Raw genomic sequence first — 21,348 nt, 5'->3', positions numbered from 1 at the left:
TCCAAAGTTTTCAAACTTTAAATTTAAGCCAACTTATTGTCAGAATTATACACAGACGAACCCTATTTTTTCATTTTCACGCCATTTCATTTAAAAATCAGTTTAAAATTGACATTAAATGACATTTCATTTTATTGATAATTAAAAAAAAATTTTTTAAATGTCAATAGAATATTTAACTTTATCCGTTATTTTTTATTTTTCCAAAATCATCTTTTCTGTTTTTATTTATTTCCATAATCATCTTTTTTGTTATTATTTTCAATTAAAAATAAATTTAAATAGAAAACAAAAAAAAATAAATTGAAAAATTAACCTTAAAGAAATTACGTTGAACAAGAATAAAAAATCCCCGTGAATTAAGGAGAACAATAGCGCTCTTAAGATTCAATCCCTTCCCGTCGAAAAAGGAGAGACAAAACTTCCCTCCGATACCGAAAAAAAACCACGAAAGGAGACGGATCAAATTTCTCTCGCAGCGAAAAAAAAATTGCTGACATTTAATAAAAAAAAAAATAAATATCAAAAACTCACCGGCAAACTTCTTATTCCCAGACGAACTTTCGAGTACTTCCTCATAAAAACTCGCCAAAGAACGTAAGCCATCTTTCTTCTTCTGATGATAAAATTGATAATATTCTCCGATGATATCCGTCAGATCGTCACCTTGAATCCTCAAGCACTGTCAAAGCGTCTCTTTCAAATGCTGACATCACGATTCACAACATCTGACATAGATCAGTCTTGACCACTGACGACTATCGTATTTCATTTCCTCTCGTGCCATAATTCTTCCCGTTTCACTTCTAAACTCGATTTTCAATTATTCCACTCATTACTCTTCTATTTCATCGTTTCACATCAGTATTTTCACTTTTCAAAAAAGAGTCCTTTATAACCTCAAAAATAATGCACTATTCGCAAAAAAAATTCACTAAAATATTTCCACACACACGTATGTCAAGGTCATTAAAACACTCCCGATTACCCGCATAGATTAGACTCGAAAAAAGTCAAATAATTGTCACTATTATCTCGAAAAATTTATCTCTTCATCGTCCTCTAAATCACGATTACGTACATCGAATAACCTTGCAATTTGTTCTGCAGTTTTCGCACGTTCAATACCAGTTTTATTACATAAACAAACCGCAAGCAATGAAGCATGGATCCAATTCATGAAAATCAAAAAGAAAAATTCTAATTGCGACACTGAACTTCAATTCCATTGTTTGTTCATAGGTTATGTTTCAATAATTATTTATCCAAATTAGTCGATTAGTTCGCTGGAATTCTAATTCTTAGAACAAAATTAGAAAAATCAAGGGCGAAATTTCGAGGGTAAAAAATATGGCGAACGAATTGTTTCTTTAACTTGCAAATTTTTTTAAGTAACGATTGTCGATAACCGCTTCCGCACACATAACTCGAGAAAAATAAACTGCCCTCGACTTGCGTAATATAATAATTACAAGAAGCAGGCATCACGAGGAAACAATGTAAACGCTCCTCCTCACTATTCACAACTTGCAATTTTCTTTGATTTACAATCCGACAAAAAACACATTCTTCAATGTTAATACATAAATAATTTCATTAATAAACATTACGACGATATCGCGATGACTCGAGAACACTATTAAAATACACGACACACGAGTTTTTCACACGACGATTTAACTAACACTGCGCGAAAAATGTTCATCTTGACAAAACGACCGTTAAAAAACTGCCAATTTCAAAAAACAAAATGGCGGAATGGAGGGAAAATTTTTTCCCGGAAAACTCATTTTTTTCTCCCCACTATTCAAATCACTCACGATAGATGTCACTAATCGTTTTTCCACACTATTCATACCATTTTTCTTTTGGTAATTTAGAAAGAAAATATTGGAAAATGGGGAAAATTTGTTCGCGCGCTTTTCTCCGCAAACATTAACCTCAAAAATCGATTTTTTTGATTAATGACATTAATGACAATTATTGAAAAAGAAATATTTCCTTGACAATTAAAACACTGACTTTTATTTCTAAATAACGTGAAACGATAAAGAAAATAAATGTAAAGAACGATGAAAACACTCACAGTTGACTGCAGCACTGCCGGGAAATAACTGACAATACAACACACGCAACCGGCTGTCCTCGCGGGTTCCGCGCGCCGTTCATCGAAACAAGGGGAACACGAACAGGAGCATGTTCAAAATCTGCAAAAAAAAAAGGAACATTGTAATTAAAAAATGGAACAGTTGAACCAAAGGGATTATTTAAATTATTCAATTATTATTTTTTGTTAATTTATAATTATAATTATTATAAATAATATATTAATATAGAAATTTAACTATAATTTAGACAAGAAATTTAAGTATAATTTACACATTAATTTAAATATAATTTACACATTAAATTCAAATTAAAAAATATAATTATTTAATAGAAATTATTAAATTATAGGTAGAAAATAATTGAATTTTAATTAATAATAAAAATAATAATTTTCGTTCCATTTTGTCAAATATTTCCAATATAATCTTATATATTAATAAATATATAAATAAATAAATTATTAATAAATTATAATTAATAAATAAATAATAATTAATAAATAATTATTAATAAGTTTACTATTATAAAATATAATTATAATAAATATTATAAATTAATATTAATAAATAAATAATAAATTAATAAAATAAAAATAATAATAATAATAATAATAAAATAAATTAATAATATTAATAATAAAAATAATAATTTTGATTCCTTTCTGTCAAATATTTGCAATATCTTTTCCTTTGCTTTTTTCTATAGAAAATAATTATCAACATTAAAATTACACAATAAAATTAATTAAAAAACATCAATGAACAAATTAATTAAGAGAAGAAGTTAATTAGGAAAATAATTGTAAATATTATTTGATAATAATATCAAAAATTATTATTTTAATTAAAATTATAATAATTATAAAAAGTATACTTTTTTTGAAAATGATTAATTCCATCGAATCTTTAAAATTCAAGCTTATAAATATTTATGCAAATAGAAACATTTCTTTTATTATTAAAATAAATTGAATGAATATTGAATTTCATGAAATCTAATAGTGAACATCAAAATGAGTTTCAATTAATATTGTAACTGCAAATTCAGTGCGATATATAGACTAATGAGGTATTTCTCAAGACCTCCTCAAATGGAACAATATAATTAATCCGTTATATATGTAGAGCATAATGAATAAGACATTAACTTACTAATTATTCAATGCAAAGAAAATTTTTCATATCTAAAATTAGTCGCGTAAATTAATAATTTAATTGAGTGAATATTTTAAACAACCGCTGCCAACAATAAAATTTCTATTCTAAATAAAAAAACCAGAAAATAAAAATTTAATTTTGCAAATATTCAAAATTATTTTTGCTTTTGATTTAATATTTCGAATTTTCGAATTTTATAAAAAAAAACAAATTAAATTTTAAATTCTTTTTTGTGGAAGCGCAAAGAATTTAGTTTCTAACATTTTAAACTATTAAAAGTTGCTTTTGAATAATAATTACAATTTTCAGTCAATAAAAAAACATTTATAATCTAAAACTTATTTTATTAACCAAAATGAATTTAAAATCTGTCTTTTTCTTTTAAAATACAAAATTGTAACAAAAGACTAACTTTTTTTTTATTGTCCGTCAAATTATTTCCTTAATGTTGAAAAAATAATTTTAAATTTAACAGTAAGAAAATAATTTAAAATTTAATATTAAGACAATAATAATTTAAATTCAATAGCAAGACAATAATTTTAAATTTAATAGCAAGACAATAAATTAAAATTTAATAATAAGACAATAATTTTAAATTCAATAGCAAAACAATAATTTTAAATTCAATAGCAAAACAATAATTAAAAATTTAATATTAAGACAATAATTTAAAATTCAAAAGCAGAACAATAATTTTAAATTCAATAGCAAAAAATAAATTAAAATTTAATATTAAGACAATAATTTGAATTTCAAAAGCAGAACAATAATTTAAAATTGAACTTCGAGTTAAAAATGAAAAAAATAAAGTTAAAATGAAATTTGAATAAAAATCAGCTCGAGAAATAAAATTGAAGAAAGGAAAAGAATAAACTCTTCTTTTCATACTCTGCATCGGCTACTTGAAAATACAATAGCCAATTGCGTGGGCGATTTACATTCAGAATTTTGCAGCTAGAGTACGATAACAAAGCATGTCTTCTCTCTTTTTGCCCCAAAAAAGAAAAATGCAATCCTATGCGCTTCTTTCACTAACGGTTGATATAACGAGATAATAATTCTTCGACAACTCAAACGTATATACATACTATATATATATACAAAAAATATATATATTTATTATCACCTCGAATCTTAAGTATGCGTGAAGATGTCTCTCATTTTGCCGCGTCACCTCTTTTGCAATACACAAGTATATAAATATATTTCTATTTGATTCAAGCGAATCTTTTTACAGAGCTAATAAAGACATTTCTTTCCCATATCCATTATCTATGTCTTTCTCTCTCTCTCTCTCTCTGTTTTCTAACGAGGATCGCGCATTATCAGCGTATTTATAAAAGACCCAAAAGAAAGCTCACCAGTTCATCAGGTGGAAGAAGATGAAGAAGAAAAAGGAGAAGTGAATGCTTGTCTTTCATGATTAACATCGTTGTCGTCGTCGTTGCTGTGATCCTCGAGATCTAAAAATTCTTTCTCCCTCTCTCTTGACTTCCTTTTCTTATTTTTCCTTAATTTGCGTCCTCTAAATTTATTTTTCCTTAATTTGTCCTCTAAATTCCTTTTTTTATTTGTCCTCTGAATTCCTTTTCTATTTTTCCTTGAATTGTCCTCTAAATTCTCCTTTATTTTGACCCTTGTCTTCTAAGTTCCATAGTGAATGACGATGAAAATCAATTCTGCAACAAAAAATTATTTTCAAATAACAGAATTTTTAATTATTTATGGTTTTAACAAATTAATTCTTACTACTTTATTTACTACACTAATTTTTTTATTATTTATTCAGAGTTGTCACAAATATTTAATTTTATTTTTCCCTGATTTCCAGACAAAATTTTGACATTTTCCCTGACCCTAAAGAATATTCTGATTCACTCCAAAAATTATTAGATACTTTAATTATTATTATTTTTAATTATTCTCCCACTGTCAAAAATAATCCCACTATTTTTATTATACGAATTATAAATGAATAAAGTTTAAACTTTACACGAATTTTACTAATTTCAAATTTTATTATTTTTTCTCATTTCATTCAGTTCGGCCTGACTAATAAAATTGAACAATAGGAACAAAACACTGAAAGAAAATTGTAAAGATTACAAAATATTTCCTCCGGTGTGTATTTTCTCTCTCGAATAAAAGAGAATAAAAGAAACGATTCAGAAACGAAAATAAATAAAAAAAAAAAAACAGAAAAACAGAAAAAAAAAGAAAAAAACACAGAAAAAAAGTGCATTTCAAAAGACCCTATTGGTCAGCCAACCCTCTTTCATTCCATATAGTATCAATGGTATATCTACACGCAGGTTGCGGATACATTCACATTTACATTTTCTTGAACGTACACACAAAATGCTAATACCATAAGAGACAATAGGCGTACCTTTATCACGTGACCAACACGTGAGTACCCTCAAAAAAAAAGAAGACCCTCAACTTGAAACTCACTCTCTCTCTCTTTTTCTCTCCTCATTCATATCGTGGTTCGCTCATTCTATAGATGACACGAAGACGTTTTTTTTCTAAATGAAGAGCCATGAAAAAAATCAGCAAGTGCTTTGATACAGAAAAAAATATCACGTTCAAGCAAAAAGCATGTTTCATTGATTTTTTTTCCCAATTGTTTTCTTTTTATCTATTTTTATTTTCTCAATCGTTTCCTTTTCTCCCTCGTCGAGTGCACATAAGACTTATGAAATTATCCAGTCAAGGTCAATCTTTAATGGAATCACAACACTGTAGAGAGAGTGTAATTGAATAATTTTCTTATTTGATACATTGTTGTACTGACCGTAGAATTGATTTTGATTCCTAGCGTAATTTAAAAGTTACTTTTTATTACAGGCGGAGAAATAAAATTTTATCGGCTAGTTTTTGTCTGCAAAAGAAAATTTATATTTTTGGGTAAGACTCCGTCAGAAAAAAAGCGATTTGCAAGTGGTCTTCCAATTTCTTTGAAAGCTTGGGAAATAGAAGTCTTATATGAGTTAAATTAAACCCTAAAAGGATTTTGAAAAATTTTCAAAATGGCGGCCGCTACGCCATATTGAAAATGAGTGTTGCGTTTTTTTCAAAAATTAATAACTCTGAAACTTTTTGATCGATTTTAATAAAATTTACAGGCGGTATAGTTAAAAATACGTAGTTTAATTTTACATTATGACCAAAAAAAAATTTCCAAAATTTGTCAAAAAAAAAGTCAAAAAAATTTTTTGAATTAGTTTTTAGTTCAGTTGGCCTAATTTTTGAATTTTCTAATAAGTAGATATCGATTCCTTGTAATTTCACCTTTCATTTCATAAAAAAAAATTTATGGAGACTCTAATAGTTCTCGAGATATTGCGACTTTAGTGGGAGCGCGTACCGCGGAATTAAACTACGTAGCGAGGCGGAATATGAAGCGAGCGTACAAACGTGCACAATAGGGTATCCGTAACAATGCGACTTTCGAATTTTGTTTACGCCACCCCCCAGTTTCGTTCCAATAAAATAAAAAAAAATTTCCTAAAATTTGAAGCCGATTGATTAATATTAACACGTGCCAGTGATCGATCGAAATTTTCAATTAAAAATACACAGGAAAACTGCACTTTTTAAAAAAAATTCATAAGTTTTTTAATTCTCATGCAAAAAATTCTCCAGGTCACATTTGCCTTCATTTTTAGCTGCACTATAAGATAGCACTTTGCCAAAAATTCAATTTTCAAAAAAATTTTAAATGGCGGATGTTTAAAGTGGGTCATAAAAATGCACCACAATATATCCAAGGTTTTAACACATAAGTGTTGTCAAAAATTCAAAAAAATTTCTTACTCGGGGCTATTTTCGATCGTTTATCATGAATCTGATATCAGAAATTAATTTTTCAAAATTTTCGATCCAATATGGCGGGTTTAAAATTTTGATTTTCTACATTTTTGAAGTAAATATTCTACAACAACGTCAAGGGCGATTTTTGGATGTGCTATCTACGAATCTAATGTTAAAATTTTATTTTTTAAATTATCCGATCCAATATGTCGGATTCAAAATTATGATTTTCTACATTTTTGAAGTAAATAGTCTAAATATTAATTTATAGATTAATAGTTACAAAAAATAATTATTGGGATGTTTTAGAAACTCTTTTTTAGAAATTTAACTTTTTATACCTCTGCTTTTAAAATCGATTATTAAAGGAATATTTTAAAAAAAATTTGAATCCACCTTGCCATATTAGATCGGGTAATTTAGAAAATAAAATTTTAACATTAGATTCGTAGATAGCGCTTCCAAAAATCGCCCTTGACGTTGTTTTAGAATATTTACTTCAAAAATGTAGAAAATAAAAATTTTAAACCCGCCATATTGGATCGAAAATTTTCAAAAATTAATTTCTGATATCAGATTCATGATAAACGATCGTAAATAGCTCCGAGTGAGAAATTTTTTGAATTTTTGACAACAATTATGTGTTAAAACCTTGGATATATTGTGGTGCATTTTTATGACCCACTTTAAACATCCGCCATTTAAAAATTTTTTGAAAATTGAATTTTTGGCAAAGTGCTATCTTATAGTGCAGCTAAAAATGAAGGCAAATGTGACCTGGAGAATTTTTTGCATGAGAATTAAAAAACTTATGAATTTTTTTTAAAAAGTGCAGTTTTCCTGTGTATTTTTAATTGAAAATTTCGATCGATCACTGGCACGTGTTAATATTAATCAATCGACTTCAAATTTTGGGAAACTTTTTTTTATTTTATTGGAACGAAACTGGGGGGTGGCGTAAACAAAATTCGAAAGTCGCATTGTTACGGACACCCTATTGTGCACGTTTGTACGCTCGCTTCATATTCTGCCTCGCTACGGAGTTTAATTCCGCGGTACGCGCTCCCACTAAAATCGCAATATCTCGAGAACTATTAGAGTCTCCATAAATTTTTTTTTATGAAATGAAAGGTGAAATTACAAGGAATCGATATCTACTTATTAAAAAATTCAAAAATTAGGCCAACTGAACTAAAAACTAATTCAAAAAATTTTTTTGACTTTTTTTTTGACAAATTTTGGAAATTTTTTTTTGGTCATAATATAAAATTAAACTACGTATTTTTAACTATATCGCCTGTAAATTTTATTAAAATCGATCAAAAAGTTTCAGAGTTATTAATTTTTGAAAAAAGCGCAACACTCATTTTCAATATGGCGTAGCGGCCGCCATTTTAAAAATTTTTCAAAATCCTTTTAGGGTTAAATTTAACTCATATAAGACTTCTATTTCCCAAGCTTTCAAAGAAATCGGAAGACCACTTGCAAATCGCTTTTTTTCTGACGGAGTCTTACCCTTTTATCAAATAAATTATTAAATCAGGGTTGCCACAAATATTTAATTTTATTTTTCCCTGATTTCCAGACAAAATTCTGACTTTTTCCTTGACCCTAAAAAATATTCTGATTCACTCTAAAAACTATTAGAAACTCAAAAAAATGTTCTATTACATTTATTTACAAATTTTCATTAATTGTAAAATTATTCAAAAAACATCAATAATTTCTTTTTTAAATAAATACCTATTTAATCATTATTATTTTTTCGTAGGAATTAAAATTCTTCAATACATTTACAAAAATCCTAATAAAATCCTTCGCAAGAATTCAATTATTTTTAAAAAGTAGTAAATTTTCTCAAAAAAATTCAATTATTTGAAAAAATTGTACATAATAAAATTCGTTGCAATAATTCAATTATTTTCATAAATAATAAATCGATTATTAGGTAATTCATTTTTAAATCAATTTTTATTAGAAAATTCTAGAAGAATTCAATTATTTAAATTAAAAAATAAATAATTTATTGAATAAATTATATGATTGTTAAAATTGAATTCTCATAAAGAATTTTATCAACAAATTTTTAAATAATTCAATTATTTTGACAAATTTTAATGAAATTTTTAAGAATAATTACATTTATCGAAGAATTTGATTAGAATATTGTATCAAAAATTAATTAAAATCCTGCGATGAGTTTTATTATTTATGAAAATAATAAAAAATTTACCCAAAAATGTTATTAAAATTTTTCTAAAATAATTGAATTTCGGTGAAGAATTTTATTATTTATAAAAGTAATTGAATTCTTGAAAAGAACTTTGTTAAATTTTTTTTAAATAATTGAATTCATGCGACGAATTTTATAAAACTCTTTTTAAATAATTGAATTTCTGTGACAAATTTTATTATTTATGAAAATAATTGAATTATTTCAAAGAAATTTATTAAAAATGTTATAAATTATTGAATTTCTGTGAAATTTTAACAAGAATTTTATTCAAGTTTTTAAAAATAATTGAATTTTAAAGAAGAATTTTATTATTTATAACAATAATTGAAATTTTGACGAGAATTTAAAAAAAAATTTTAATTGAATATTAAAGAATTTTATTATTTATAAAGAAAATTGAAATTTTGACTAGAATTTTTTTTAAATTTTTGAACATAATTGAATTTCTGCGAAGAATTTTATTACTTTTGAAAATAATTTAATTCTTCCAACGAATTTTATTTATAAAAACAATTGAATTTCGGTGAAGAATTTTACTATTTCTAAAAATAATATTGAATTCTTGAAAAGAACTTTGTTAAATTTTTTTTAAATAATTGAATTCCTGCGACGAATTTTATAAAATTCTTTTTAAATAATTGATATTTTTTTTTTAATTTTTTAAAATTTTTTATATTAAATAATTGAATTCCTGTGAAAATTTTATTATTTATGAAAATAATTGATTTATTTCGAAGAAATTTATTAAAAATCTTGTATATTATTGTATTTCTGTGAAATCTTGCCAAGAATTTTACTAAAGTTTTTAAAAATAATTGAATTTCGAAAAAGAATTTTATTATTTATAAAGATAATTGAAATTTTGACGAGAATTTTTAAAAAATTTTTGAACATAATTGAATTTTGGAGAAGAATTTTATTATTTTTAAAGATATAATTAAATTTTGAAAGATTATTTGTAACTTTTCCAAAATTCAATTTTTTTTTTAGTATTTTTAACTAAAATTCTTTTATCAATCTAATATTTATGAAAATTGTAAAAATGATTCTCTAAATAATTTCTAAATAATAATTTTCTGGTAGTTTTTCAAGAATTAAGTTATTTAAAAAGAAATTATTGTCTGAAATAGAAAAAATTCAAGGTTTTGTATTGAAATTCGTGGTAATTTCATAGTTTACGAGGCAAACAAAAAAAACATAAAAATTCAGAGTTTTTTCATGAATTTTTAAAATTCTATTTTTTCCAGTACTTTTACTAAAAATCCCTGACTTTTCCCTGACTTCCCTGACCAATTTTACTTTGCCTGACTTTTCCCTGAATTCCTTGACCTGTGGCAACCCTGTAAATTAAATTAATTTTCAAAATTTTTCTCTTTAGTAAATTAATATCAATTAATAAATCTTGTTTACTTAATAAATATTTATTTACTATACAGCAAGAAAAAAATGATACAGGAAAAAGAAAATAGAGGAATAAGAATAGATTTCAGTGCAAAAGAAAAGAATGGAAAAAACAAATTTTCGCGAAACTGGAAGAAAATCCCTAGTTCTCCTCTAAAAAAATAATTTCAAATATTATTTTCTAAAATAAAATTTATAAAAAATTAAATAAAAATTAAATTAAAAATAAATTACAATCCGCAAATATTTATTTACCCACACGAATAGAGAAAAATTTAATTTCCCAAAAGAAACGAATCGTATATAAAATTTCGAATTAACACGCAGGAGAAATATAAAATATCAGTGCGCGGAAAAAGTGCAACGACCCTCTCGCATCATATATATATATTTTTTTTTTGCCCTTTTTCTCCGAATAAATCATAATTACATTGATGGATTTAAAATCGATTGTCGGGTTCTGGTAAGAGGCGAGTCGAGTATATACATATATGATGTATACTCAAGACACTCCCCTTTGTGGTTTTAATGTCTTTGGAACGCCGGGAGCACGTGTTACAGTTCACAATGAACGTGTAACAGTCGTGGCTACTCTCAAAGCGTGTATATATTCTCTTCGTTTCAGAGTCACGCATTTACACATACAGATACATACAATACAATACATTAACATTTGCAAATGATCTCCTATACGTTTTATGTTCCGGATGTTTGCACGCAACTCGCGACCTAGGTTATTCCGTAATGTATATTATATACAATAAACAATTTTTCTTTTTCCATTTCCTCCCAATTTCACAGAATTTAATAATTTTAAATTTTAAATAAAGCTAAAGATTAAAGAGACTAAATCATTAAATTCGCCTAGGCGAATTTTATTTATTTGCTTCAGTCAATAAAATTAGTTTCAAAATTAGAAAAACAATTTTATAAATTATTATATAAATAATAAAATAAAATAAACAAATAAAAATACTAAATTCGAATAATCAAAGTTCGAACTAGGTTCATAAATTTGCTTGAAGTCCGTAAAAGTCATTTTTTTTTTAAAAAAAGGCCCATAAGGTCCGTAATTTGATTAAGAAACGATGAAAGGTTGGTAAATTGTACGATATAATTTGGAGAATTTTAGAGAAATTACAAATGATTGCAGAAATTCAATTATTTTTAAAAGTAAACAAATTCTTAGCCTAAATTCAATTTATTTTCAAAAGTAAACAAATTCTTCGCAGAAATTCAATTATTTTCAAAAGTAAAAAAATTCTTCGCAGAAATTCAATTATGTTAAAACATTTTAATAAAATTCTTGGCAAAATTTCAATAATTATTTTCAAAACTTTTCCTCAATTCAATGATTTTTAATATATACTATTTTAATAAAATTTTTCAAAAGAATTCAATTAATTAAAAAAAAAATTAAATAAAATTCTACGCAAACATTTAATTATTTTCATAAAACAATAAAAATTTCACAGGAATTAAATTCATTTACAAATATTTTATAAATTTTTCGCAATCAATCGATTATTTTCATAAATAATAAAATTTTCACAGAGATTCAATTATTTTCGTAAATAAATAAATTCTTTTTAGGAATTCAATTATTTTCAAAAATAATAAAACTCTTTGCAGAATTTTAATTATTTTTAATTCAATTTTAATCAAATTTCTCGGAAAGTGTAATTATTCTTAAAATTTTTATTAAAATTCGTCAATTATTTAAAAATTTATTCAAAAAATTCGCAGTAATTCAATTATTTTCATAAATTTTAAAATTCTTTTTAGGGATTAAATTATTTTCATAAATAATAAAATTATTATTTTCAAAAATAATACAATTCATTGCAAAATTTCAATTATTTTCAAAAATTTTTCTTAATTCAATAATTTAAAAATTTGTTGATAAAATTATATACAAGAATTCAATATTAAGAAACATTCAATTATTATAATGTAAACAATTGAATTCTCGTAGAATTTTCTAATACAAATTTCAATTATGTTCAAAAGTTTAAAAAAATTTCAATTATTTAAAATACAAAATTTCATCAAATTTTTGAAAAATATCAATTATTAAGAAAAATGTAACAAATTTCTTTTCAAGAATTCAATTATTTTTATAAAAAATTAAATTCTTCACTGAAATTCAATTATTTTTATAAAAAAAAAAAATTCTTCATCAAAATTCAATATTCTTTTTATAAATTTGAATAAAATTCATTGCAAAAATTCAATTATTTATATAAATAATAAATTTCTTCACATAAATTCAATTATTTTTATAAACTTGAGTAAAATTCGTTGGAAGAATTAAATTATTTTCAAAAATAATAAAATTATTTGCAGAAATTCAATTATTAAGTTTAAAAAATAAAAAAAAATTATTGTCACTATTTCAAGTAATTTTATAAATAATAAAATTCTTCTCCGAATTTCAATTATTTTAACAAAATTTTAATAAAATTCTTGGGGAAATTTTAATTATTTTCATAAATAATAAAACTCATCGCAGGATTTTAATTATTTTTGATACAATATTTCAATCAAATTCCTCGAAAACTGTAATTATTCCTAAAAATTTTATTAAAATACGTTAAAAGAATTCAATTATTTAAAAATTTGTTGATAAAATTCTTTATGGAACTTGAATTTTAAGAAACATTCAATTATTAAATAAATTATTTATTTTTGTATATAAATAATTGAATTCTCGTTGAATTTTTTAATAAAAATTGATTTAAAAATGAATTTCAGTTAAAGTTTTAGATAATTATTGAATATTAAAAGCAGCGTGAATTTTTAGAAATAATTGAATTTTAAAATTAATTTTTTTGAAAAAGTTTAATTGAATTTTTTTTATATTATTTGAAGTTTTTATTTTCTAATATAAATTTAATTGAAGAATTTACGAATAATTGAAATTTCATAAAATTGAATATTGTAAACAAATATATTTAAAAATTGTCAAAGAACTTTTTCGAAAATTATTACGAATAATCGATTTAAAGAAGAATTTTAGTTTAAAATTCTTGAAAATAATAATTGAATTCATAATGATTTTATCACTCGGTCAACTTTAATTATTATAAAAATGAAGAAACCGATCACTCCGAGTCGAAGACTCGGAGTTATCGATATCTTCATATTTTATTGTTATAACAAATTTAATTTATAGTTCTAAAAAAAAATTATTCACTCCATATTTATATTTACTCAGATTGATAGAAAATTATTAAACAAATGCAAGAGTAAGAAAAAAAATTGTATAGAGATAAAATAAAATTAATATGAGAATAGAATAATAAAGAGCTATATAAACGTTTCTTTATTCGGACATGGGATTGAAACAAATTAGGAAGATAAATCGAAGAGACACGCGCGCTGTGCGGGGCAAAACGCGATTCATGAATCATTGTTGTTGAGCAACAACTGTCAAGAAACGCCTCTCACTAACAACTAACAATAGATAATACAATACGATCCCATTTTATCACGATTCACCGGTATAACGCGGGTTATCTGGATTAATCAAAGTATCAAATATAATATAATGAATGACAATAGCGAATATTATAGCAACAATACGACCGAGTTCTTCCTTCTGATTCCAATTATTATTATCCACGCGACACTTCAATATAATAACTTTCTTAAATTCCGACACTCAATTGCGAAATTAGTTTTCATTTTTTTTTTTTTTTTTTTTTTTTTGCCTTCATAATTATATTCATAACTTTTATTTACTTTTGAAAAATATGCTCCGATATTTATGTGAAAATAATTGAATTTTCGGAAAGAATTTTTTTTAAACAATTAAATTCGTTTGTGAAATCTTATTAAAATTGTGCATATTGAAAATAATTTAATTCTTGCGAAAAATTTTCTTCGAAATTTTGAAAATAAATAAATAATAATTGAATTATTTCCAAGAATTTTATTACAATTTTTTTTATTGTTTCTAAGAATTTGATTAAAAATTGTGGAATATTGTTTCTAAGAAGTTTCTTAAAATTTATTTAATCGTTTTTAAGAATTTTATTAAAATTTTCGAGAATGATTTTTTATTTCAACTATTAGGGGATTTTTTCAAAAAGAAGAAAAAAATAGATTTTATAGTATCACAAATAAAAAAAAAGTATCCAAATAGTAGCAAATTGTAAAAAAAAAGTTATAGATAGTAAATTTCAAAAGTTGAGTGCAAAGCCTGGCAAAAAGAAAAATCACACCAAAAAGTGAAAATATCGAAACAAGTTTGTAGGATTAAAAATGAATTTTCTTTAAGCGCGGTGCTTTGTCTAAAGTGCGCGGCTTTAAGGATATATTTGCATCCCTTATTGGTGAACGAGTTCCGCAGGATAATTCTTGAACGAGATTACACGCTTTGAATTCTCATGATGGCAATAACGATTTCTTCGCGCAAAGAAAAAAAAGGAGTAACGACGAGGCAGAGAAGTGAAGAAAGCGGGAGAAAAAGGGTTAAAGAGAAGAAAGAAAGAAAAAAATGGAGAAAAAAAACTCACCTATACACTATGGACAGAGAAGCAATATAGATGATTCATCTTTACCGCGAAAAGAGAAGAATCTAGTCTCGACTTTAATGTCCTCCTCCTCCTCCTTATCCTCTTTTGTAAAATATATTTTACGTTTGGAAAATTTTCTTCGCCTCTTTTCATTTTCTCTTCCATCCCCTCAACACAAAAGTCAATCTGTAAAATAGCAAAAGAATTACCAAACAAAAGAATTAAAATTAAAATTAAAATTAAAATTAAAATTAAAATTAAAATTAAAATTAAAATTAAAATTAAAATTAAAATTAAAATTAAAATTAAAATTAAAAATTAAAATTAAAATTAAAACTTAATTCCAAGAATAATTATTTCCAAACAACAAATTTTCTCTCAAATAAAATAAATTCAAAACAAAATATTACCAATTTTCATATATAAAAACTAACTCTTCATTTTTTGCGAAACTTTTGAGTAATTATTTTTGATTCGTCCATCGTGTTTTCTAGAACTAGAAAGTGTGACATCTATGACAGCTGGAATGGATATATTATCTTCCTGAAGAAATACGATTCCCTTTGCACGATGATCCTCAGGAACTGGCTCCGTGTGAAACATTACCTCATGCGCTCTAGTCTCTTTTGTCAAAAACCATCAGCCAAATACTCTTCCATCATCATTTAACAGTATACAATAGCACATAAGATACAGTAGCCGCTTGATTTTTTCAAGATGGGGAAAAATTTCTTCCCTCTGATATATGTATCTATAAAAAAAAAAGAAATTAGTTCAAGTGGCGAAATTCACTAAAGTTGCGCTACTTCATTTTGCCTCGCACTCTCGTTCCACTTCTGTTGACAGTCGGAAATGAATAATTATACTCTATAAAAATATTCGTCTTACAAAATCTCTTTACGAATATTCTCCTTTTATTATTAAACATATTTTGTTGCTAATTTACTATTTATGTCAAATTAAAACTGCATTAAAGAAATATTAAGACATTTATTTACCTAATATTTTATTCATTTTTTTGAATGAATTTTAATTTTATTTTTTTCATTTACAGAGTTGCCACAAAAATTTAATTTTGTTTTTCCCTTATTTCCAGACAAAATTTTGACTCTCTTCCAATATTATTATAAAAAAAGAAGAAATGGATCACTCCGAGCCTTCGACTCGGAGTGATCCATTTCTTCTTTTTTTTATAATAATTAAGGGAGACCGAATGATAAAATCATTATTTTATATTATAATAAAAGAAAATTGTTACTCTAACTTCTTTAAAATTATTTTCATCATTATCAATTAAATTATTATTTTCTACAATTTTTAAAGAAAATTTTTCTTCAAATCAATTATTTTTAAAAATTTTTAAAAAAAGTTCTTTGAGAATTTTCATATCCATTTGTTTACAATATTTAATTTTTTTTTGAAATTTCGATTATTCGGAAATTCTTCAATTAAATATACATTAGAAAATAAAAACTTGAAATAATTTTTTAAAATTTCGATTAAGTTTTTTGAAAAAAAAATTAGTTCTATAGAATTTTTAATTAAAAGTATGAAAAATTCAGATTTTCAAAAAGTTTTTAATTTGAAACCTCTACAAAATTTAAATATTTATAAAAATTGAAATTAAAATTGTAACTTCTCAAAAATTCAATTCTTATCAAAAACTTTAACTGAAATTAATTTCTAAATCAATTTTTATTAAAAAATTCTATACGAGAATTCAATTATTTACATAAAAACATAGATAATTTATTGAATAATTGAATGTTTCTTAAAATTGAATTCTTGTACATAATTTTATCAACAAATTTTTAAATTATTGACAAATTAATGAATTAAGAAAATTTTTTGAAAATAATTGAAATTTTGCCATGAATTTTATTAAAATTTTTGAAAATAATTGAATTCTTGTGATGAAAATTGTTATTTATGAAAATAATTGACTTCTTCCGAATGATTTTATTATTTATGAAAATAATTAAATCCCTGAAAAGTATTTCAAAATTTATAAAGATAATTGAATTACTGCCAAGAATTTAATACCAAATTTTAAAACTTTTAATTTTTTCGAAAAAAATTTATGCAAATTCTATTTTAAATAATTGAACTTCTGTGGAATTTTTATTTTTTTGACAATAATTGCATGTTCGTGTAGAATATTATCAAAATTTTTGTTTAACAATTGAATTCTTTTGGATAATTTTATTAAAATAGTAGAATATTGAAAAGCATTGAATTAAGAAAAATTTTTAAAAATAATAATTGAAATTTTACCATGAATTTTATTAAAATTTTGGATAATAATTGAATTTTATTTTGAAAATAATTGAATAATTCTTGTGATGAATACTATTATTTATGAGAATAATTGAATTTTGCAATGAATTTCATTTAAAATTGCAGAAAATTTTTTTTAGATTTTTTTCATAATGATTGAATTTCTGGGAAGAATTTTAATATTTTGGAAAAAATTGAATTCTTGTGATGAATACTATTATTTATGAAAATAATTGAATTTTGCAATGAATTTAATTTAAAATCCCTGAACAATTTTTTTTTTGCTTTTTTGAAAATAATTGAATTTCTGGAAAGAATTTTAATATTTTCGAAAATATTTAATTCTTGTGATGAATATTTTTTTTTTTTATTACAATAATTGAATTTTACAATGAATGTTATAAAAAAAGCTCCTGAATATAATTGAATTTCGGCGAAGAATTTTGCACTATATATAAAGATAATTGAAATGTTGGGGAGAATTTTTAAAAAAATTTTTGAAAATAATTGAATGTTCGTGTAAAATGTTATCAAAATTTTCGTTTAATAATTGAATTCTTCTGGGAAATTTTATTGAAATAGTAGAATATTGAAAAGCATTAAATTAAGAAAAATTTTTGATAATAATTAAAATTTTACCATGAATTTTATTCAAATTTTTGATAATAATTGAATTTTATTTTGAAAACAATTGAATAATTCTTGTCATGAATACTATTATTTATGAAAATAATTAAATTTTGCAATGAATTTCATTTAAAATTCCAGAAAATTGTTTTTTAGATTTTTTGAAAATAATTGAATTTTTGTGAAGAATTTTAATATTTTGGAAAAAATTGAATTCTTGTGATGAATAATATTATTTATGAAAATAATTGAATTTCACAATAAGTTTTATAAAAATTCCTCAATATAATTGAATTTCGGCGAAGAATTTTGCACTATTTATAAAGATAATTGAAAGATAATTGACGAGAATGTTTTAAAATAATGTTTGAAAATAATTGAATTTCTGGAAATAATTTATTTTAATAATTATTAAAAAAGTTGAATTCTTTTAAATAATTGCGTTAAAATTTTAAAAATTAAAACTAATTTCAACAGAATTGAAATTAAAATCTTTGAAAAAATACTTCATTAAATGATACATAAGTAATTACTTTATGGCAGTTCTTTATTTTTTATCTATATTATTTTCTTTATTTTTATTTATTTTTTACTTATTTTGTATTTATAATTTAGAATTTATTTAGAATTTAGAATTTATTTAATTTATTTATAATTTACAATTCTATTTTCCCTTTAATTAATAATTATAAATATTGTAGATATCGTTTCTCGAAAACAAGAAACTTCAACCCCCTGGGAAAATACAGTACAAGTGGCTATTAAACTAATTAAAAAGTAAAAAAAAAGTATGCAAGAAGAAAGAGAAAATATTTTCTCGCGCTTGGTTGAAATGAAATACCCTTAGAGAAGGTTAAGGGGAATTTTGCTTAGAAAAGATGGTTCATACATAAATTCACGCCACTGTTTGCTGCAAGCAACTAGAGTTCCTTAAGAGGCTTAACGTGAGACTTACCAGTAGACGGGCAATGTTCTTCATTCTTTGTTCTCCGCATGGTTCTCCGGGCAGAAGAGATGAGGCCGTGGGAGGCTGCACACGGGTACTTGAAGTATTGTCGCGTGGGCCCTGCATATGTCCTACGAGCCAAGTCCATTTGTCCCTGCATTCGTTTGTCGTTGTCTTCGTCGTCGTCGTCGTCCGGTTCGAATACTATGCACGAGTCGTGTTCACTTGGAGATCCACTTTAATCTCCAAAGCGATTAACAATGGTACCGCGACCACAGACAAGCTATTCCCTCCTTTATGAGATTAAGATCTCTATATGCAACAGAAACTCCTGTAAACATCACATTAACCCTTTTTTCAGGCGTATATCCAATTTATTCTCTCTCAACTATAAAATCATTTTTATGCATTTCTCCGAGAATTATTTTCCCATATTTCATATTTTTTCCCCTATTCTGATATTTACTTCTCCATTTTCTCTAATTATTTTTGTTAATTTTTTATGTGTGGACAATGTTGTATAAATTCCGCAAGTTCCGCAGTACTTAATGTGCGGAAAGATTTTGTAACATAACCTTACTTTTCCGCCCCCACCCTAAAGAAAATTTTTACTTTTCTCCCTTTTTTCTTTAATTACACTTGACAATTAATATTTTGAAAGATTTTTAATTGTTTACCTTTTTTAAATGCGACGAGTGCGACATAACATTACTTTTTCAGAATCCCAGAGAGGACATGGACGTACAAAGAATAATATCAAAAATCTTGCCAAAATGGAAATTCTGTACCATTGTTGAGATTATTTACTCATTATCGCTACAATTAGGATGATTAATTATTTAGGATTAGCCAGATTATTAGAGGATTATTGTCTTACCACTTCTTTCTTCATTAGAACCAGGAGAACTTACTGCTGGGTTCACACCGCACAACACTTATCACATTAATGCGTCACTTGAGTTGAACACTATGGCCACAGTGGCGCTGCATGTACCTGGGACAATTAAAAGATAGAAAAGAATTAAAAAGACAAAACTTTAATTTTTACTTATTAAAATTTACTAAATAGTATTTATTCTTAGAGAACATTTATCCGAAAATGTTTAAACTTTTTAAACAAAAGGAATATTCATTTTAAAAGAATATAGGAGATATAAAAACTTCTTCGTAAAAATCAACTTAATATCTAGCGGGAAATTCAAATTGAAATTTAATCATTTTTATTATAATTATTTTTCTAGTAAAATTTATATTAATAACTAGCAAATGTTACGCTCGCTAGCGCGCGGAACAAGATATTCAATTTATTATTGTTATGCAAATTACCAAATTTTTTACTTTCAAAAATAAATTTTTTTACTAATTTCATAATCAAAATTTTAAAAATTCACTTATTAAGTACAAAATTAATTATTACTGTTCATATTTTCAAAAATTTTAATAAAATTTCACGAAAGAATTCAATTATTTTCTCAAATTTTAATAAATCCTTCTAAGCAATTGAATTATTTTTTTAAATAGTAAAATCTTTACAAAAATTCAATTATTTTCAAAACAGTTTTAATTGAATTCCTCAAAAGAATTCAATTTTCAAAAGAGTTTTTAACACATTTCGAAAAAATTCATTTTTTTTCTAAAATTTTAAAAAATCCTTAAAAAAAATTCAATTATTTTTATAAATAGTAAAATTCTTCACAAGAATTCAATTAATTTTATAAATATAGTAAAATTCTTTACAGAAATTCAATTATTTTCAAAACAATTTTAATTAAATTTCTTCAATGAATTCAAATATTTTTAAATATTTCCATAAATTTCAATTATATTCTAAAATTTTAATAAATCCGTCTAAACAATTCAATTATTTTTATAAATAGTAAAATTCTTCGCAAGAATTCAATTAATTTTATAAATAGACAAATTCTTTGCAGGAATTCAATTATTTTCAAAATAATTTTAATTGAATTTCTTCAATAAATTGAAATATTTTTAAATATTTCCATAAATTTCAATTCTTTTCTAAAAATTTAATAAATTTTTCAAAACAATAATTCAACTATTTTTATAAATACTAAAATTCTTTGCAGGAATTAAATACTTTTTAATCCAATTTAAATAAAATTATACGAAAGAATTTAATTGTTTTCAAAAATTTCCATAAAATTCAATTTCAACAAGAATTTAAAATTCTCTAAAAATAATTCAATTATTCTCAAAATATTTTTAAAAAATTCTATATAAAAATTAAATTACTTT

The 21,348-nt window shown here is 24.0% G+C and overlaps 1 protein-coding gene across 1 annotated transcript in view; it reads right to left on the bottom strand.

Annotated features, from left to right (window-relative positions):
• The window catches only part of LOC122507149, a 614,585-nt gene extending 612,405 nt beyond the window's left edge, over nt 1-2,180 (bottom strand). Inside the window, exon 1 of the mRNA XM_043619714.1 lies at nt 535-2,180. Within this exon, the coding sequence (XP_043475649.1) occupies nt 535-606 (72 nt within the window). The 5' untranslated portion in view covers nt 607-2,180. The remainder of the gene's footprint in view (nt 1-534) is intronic.
• Between the last annotated feature and the right edge of the window lie 19,168 nt (nt 2,181-21,348).

Source organism: Leptopilina heterotoma, unplaced genomic scaffold (assembly GCF_015476425.1).
Source record: "Leptopilina heterotoma isolate Lh14 unplaced genomic scaffold, ASM1547642v1 Lhet_45, whole genome shotgun sequence".
Taxonomy (NCBI): Eukaryota; Metazoa; Arthropoda; class Insecta; order Hymenoptera; family Figitidae; genus Leptopilina; species Leptopilina heterotoma.
Note: the sequence above shows the minus strand (reverse complement) of the source record. Positions and strands in the feature narration are given on the sequence as shown.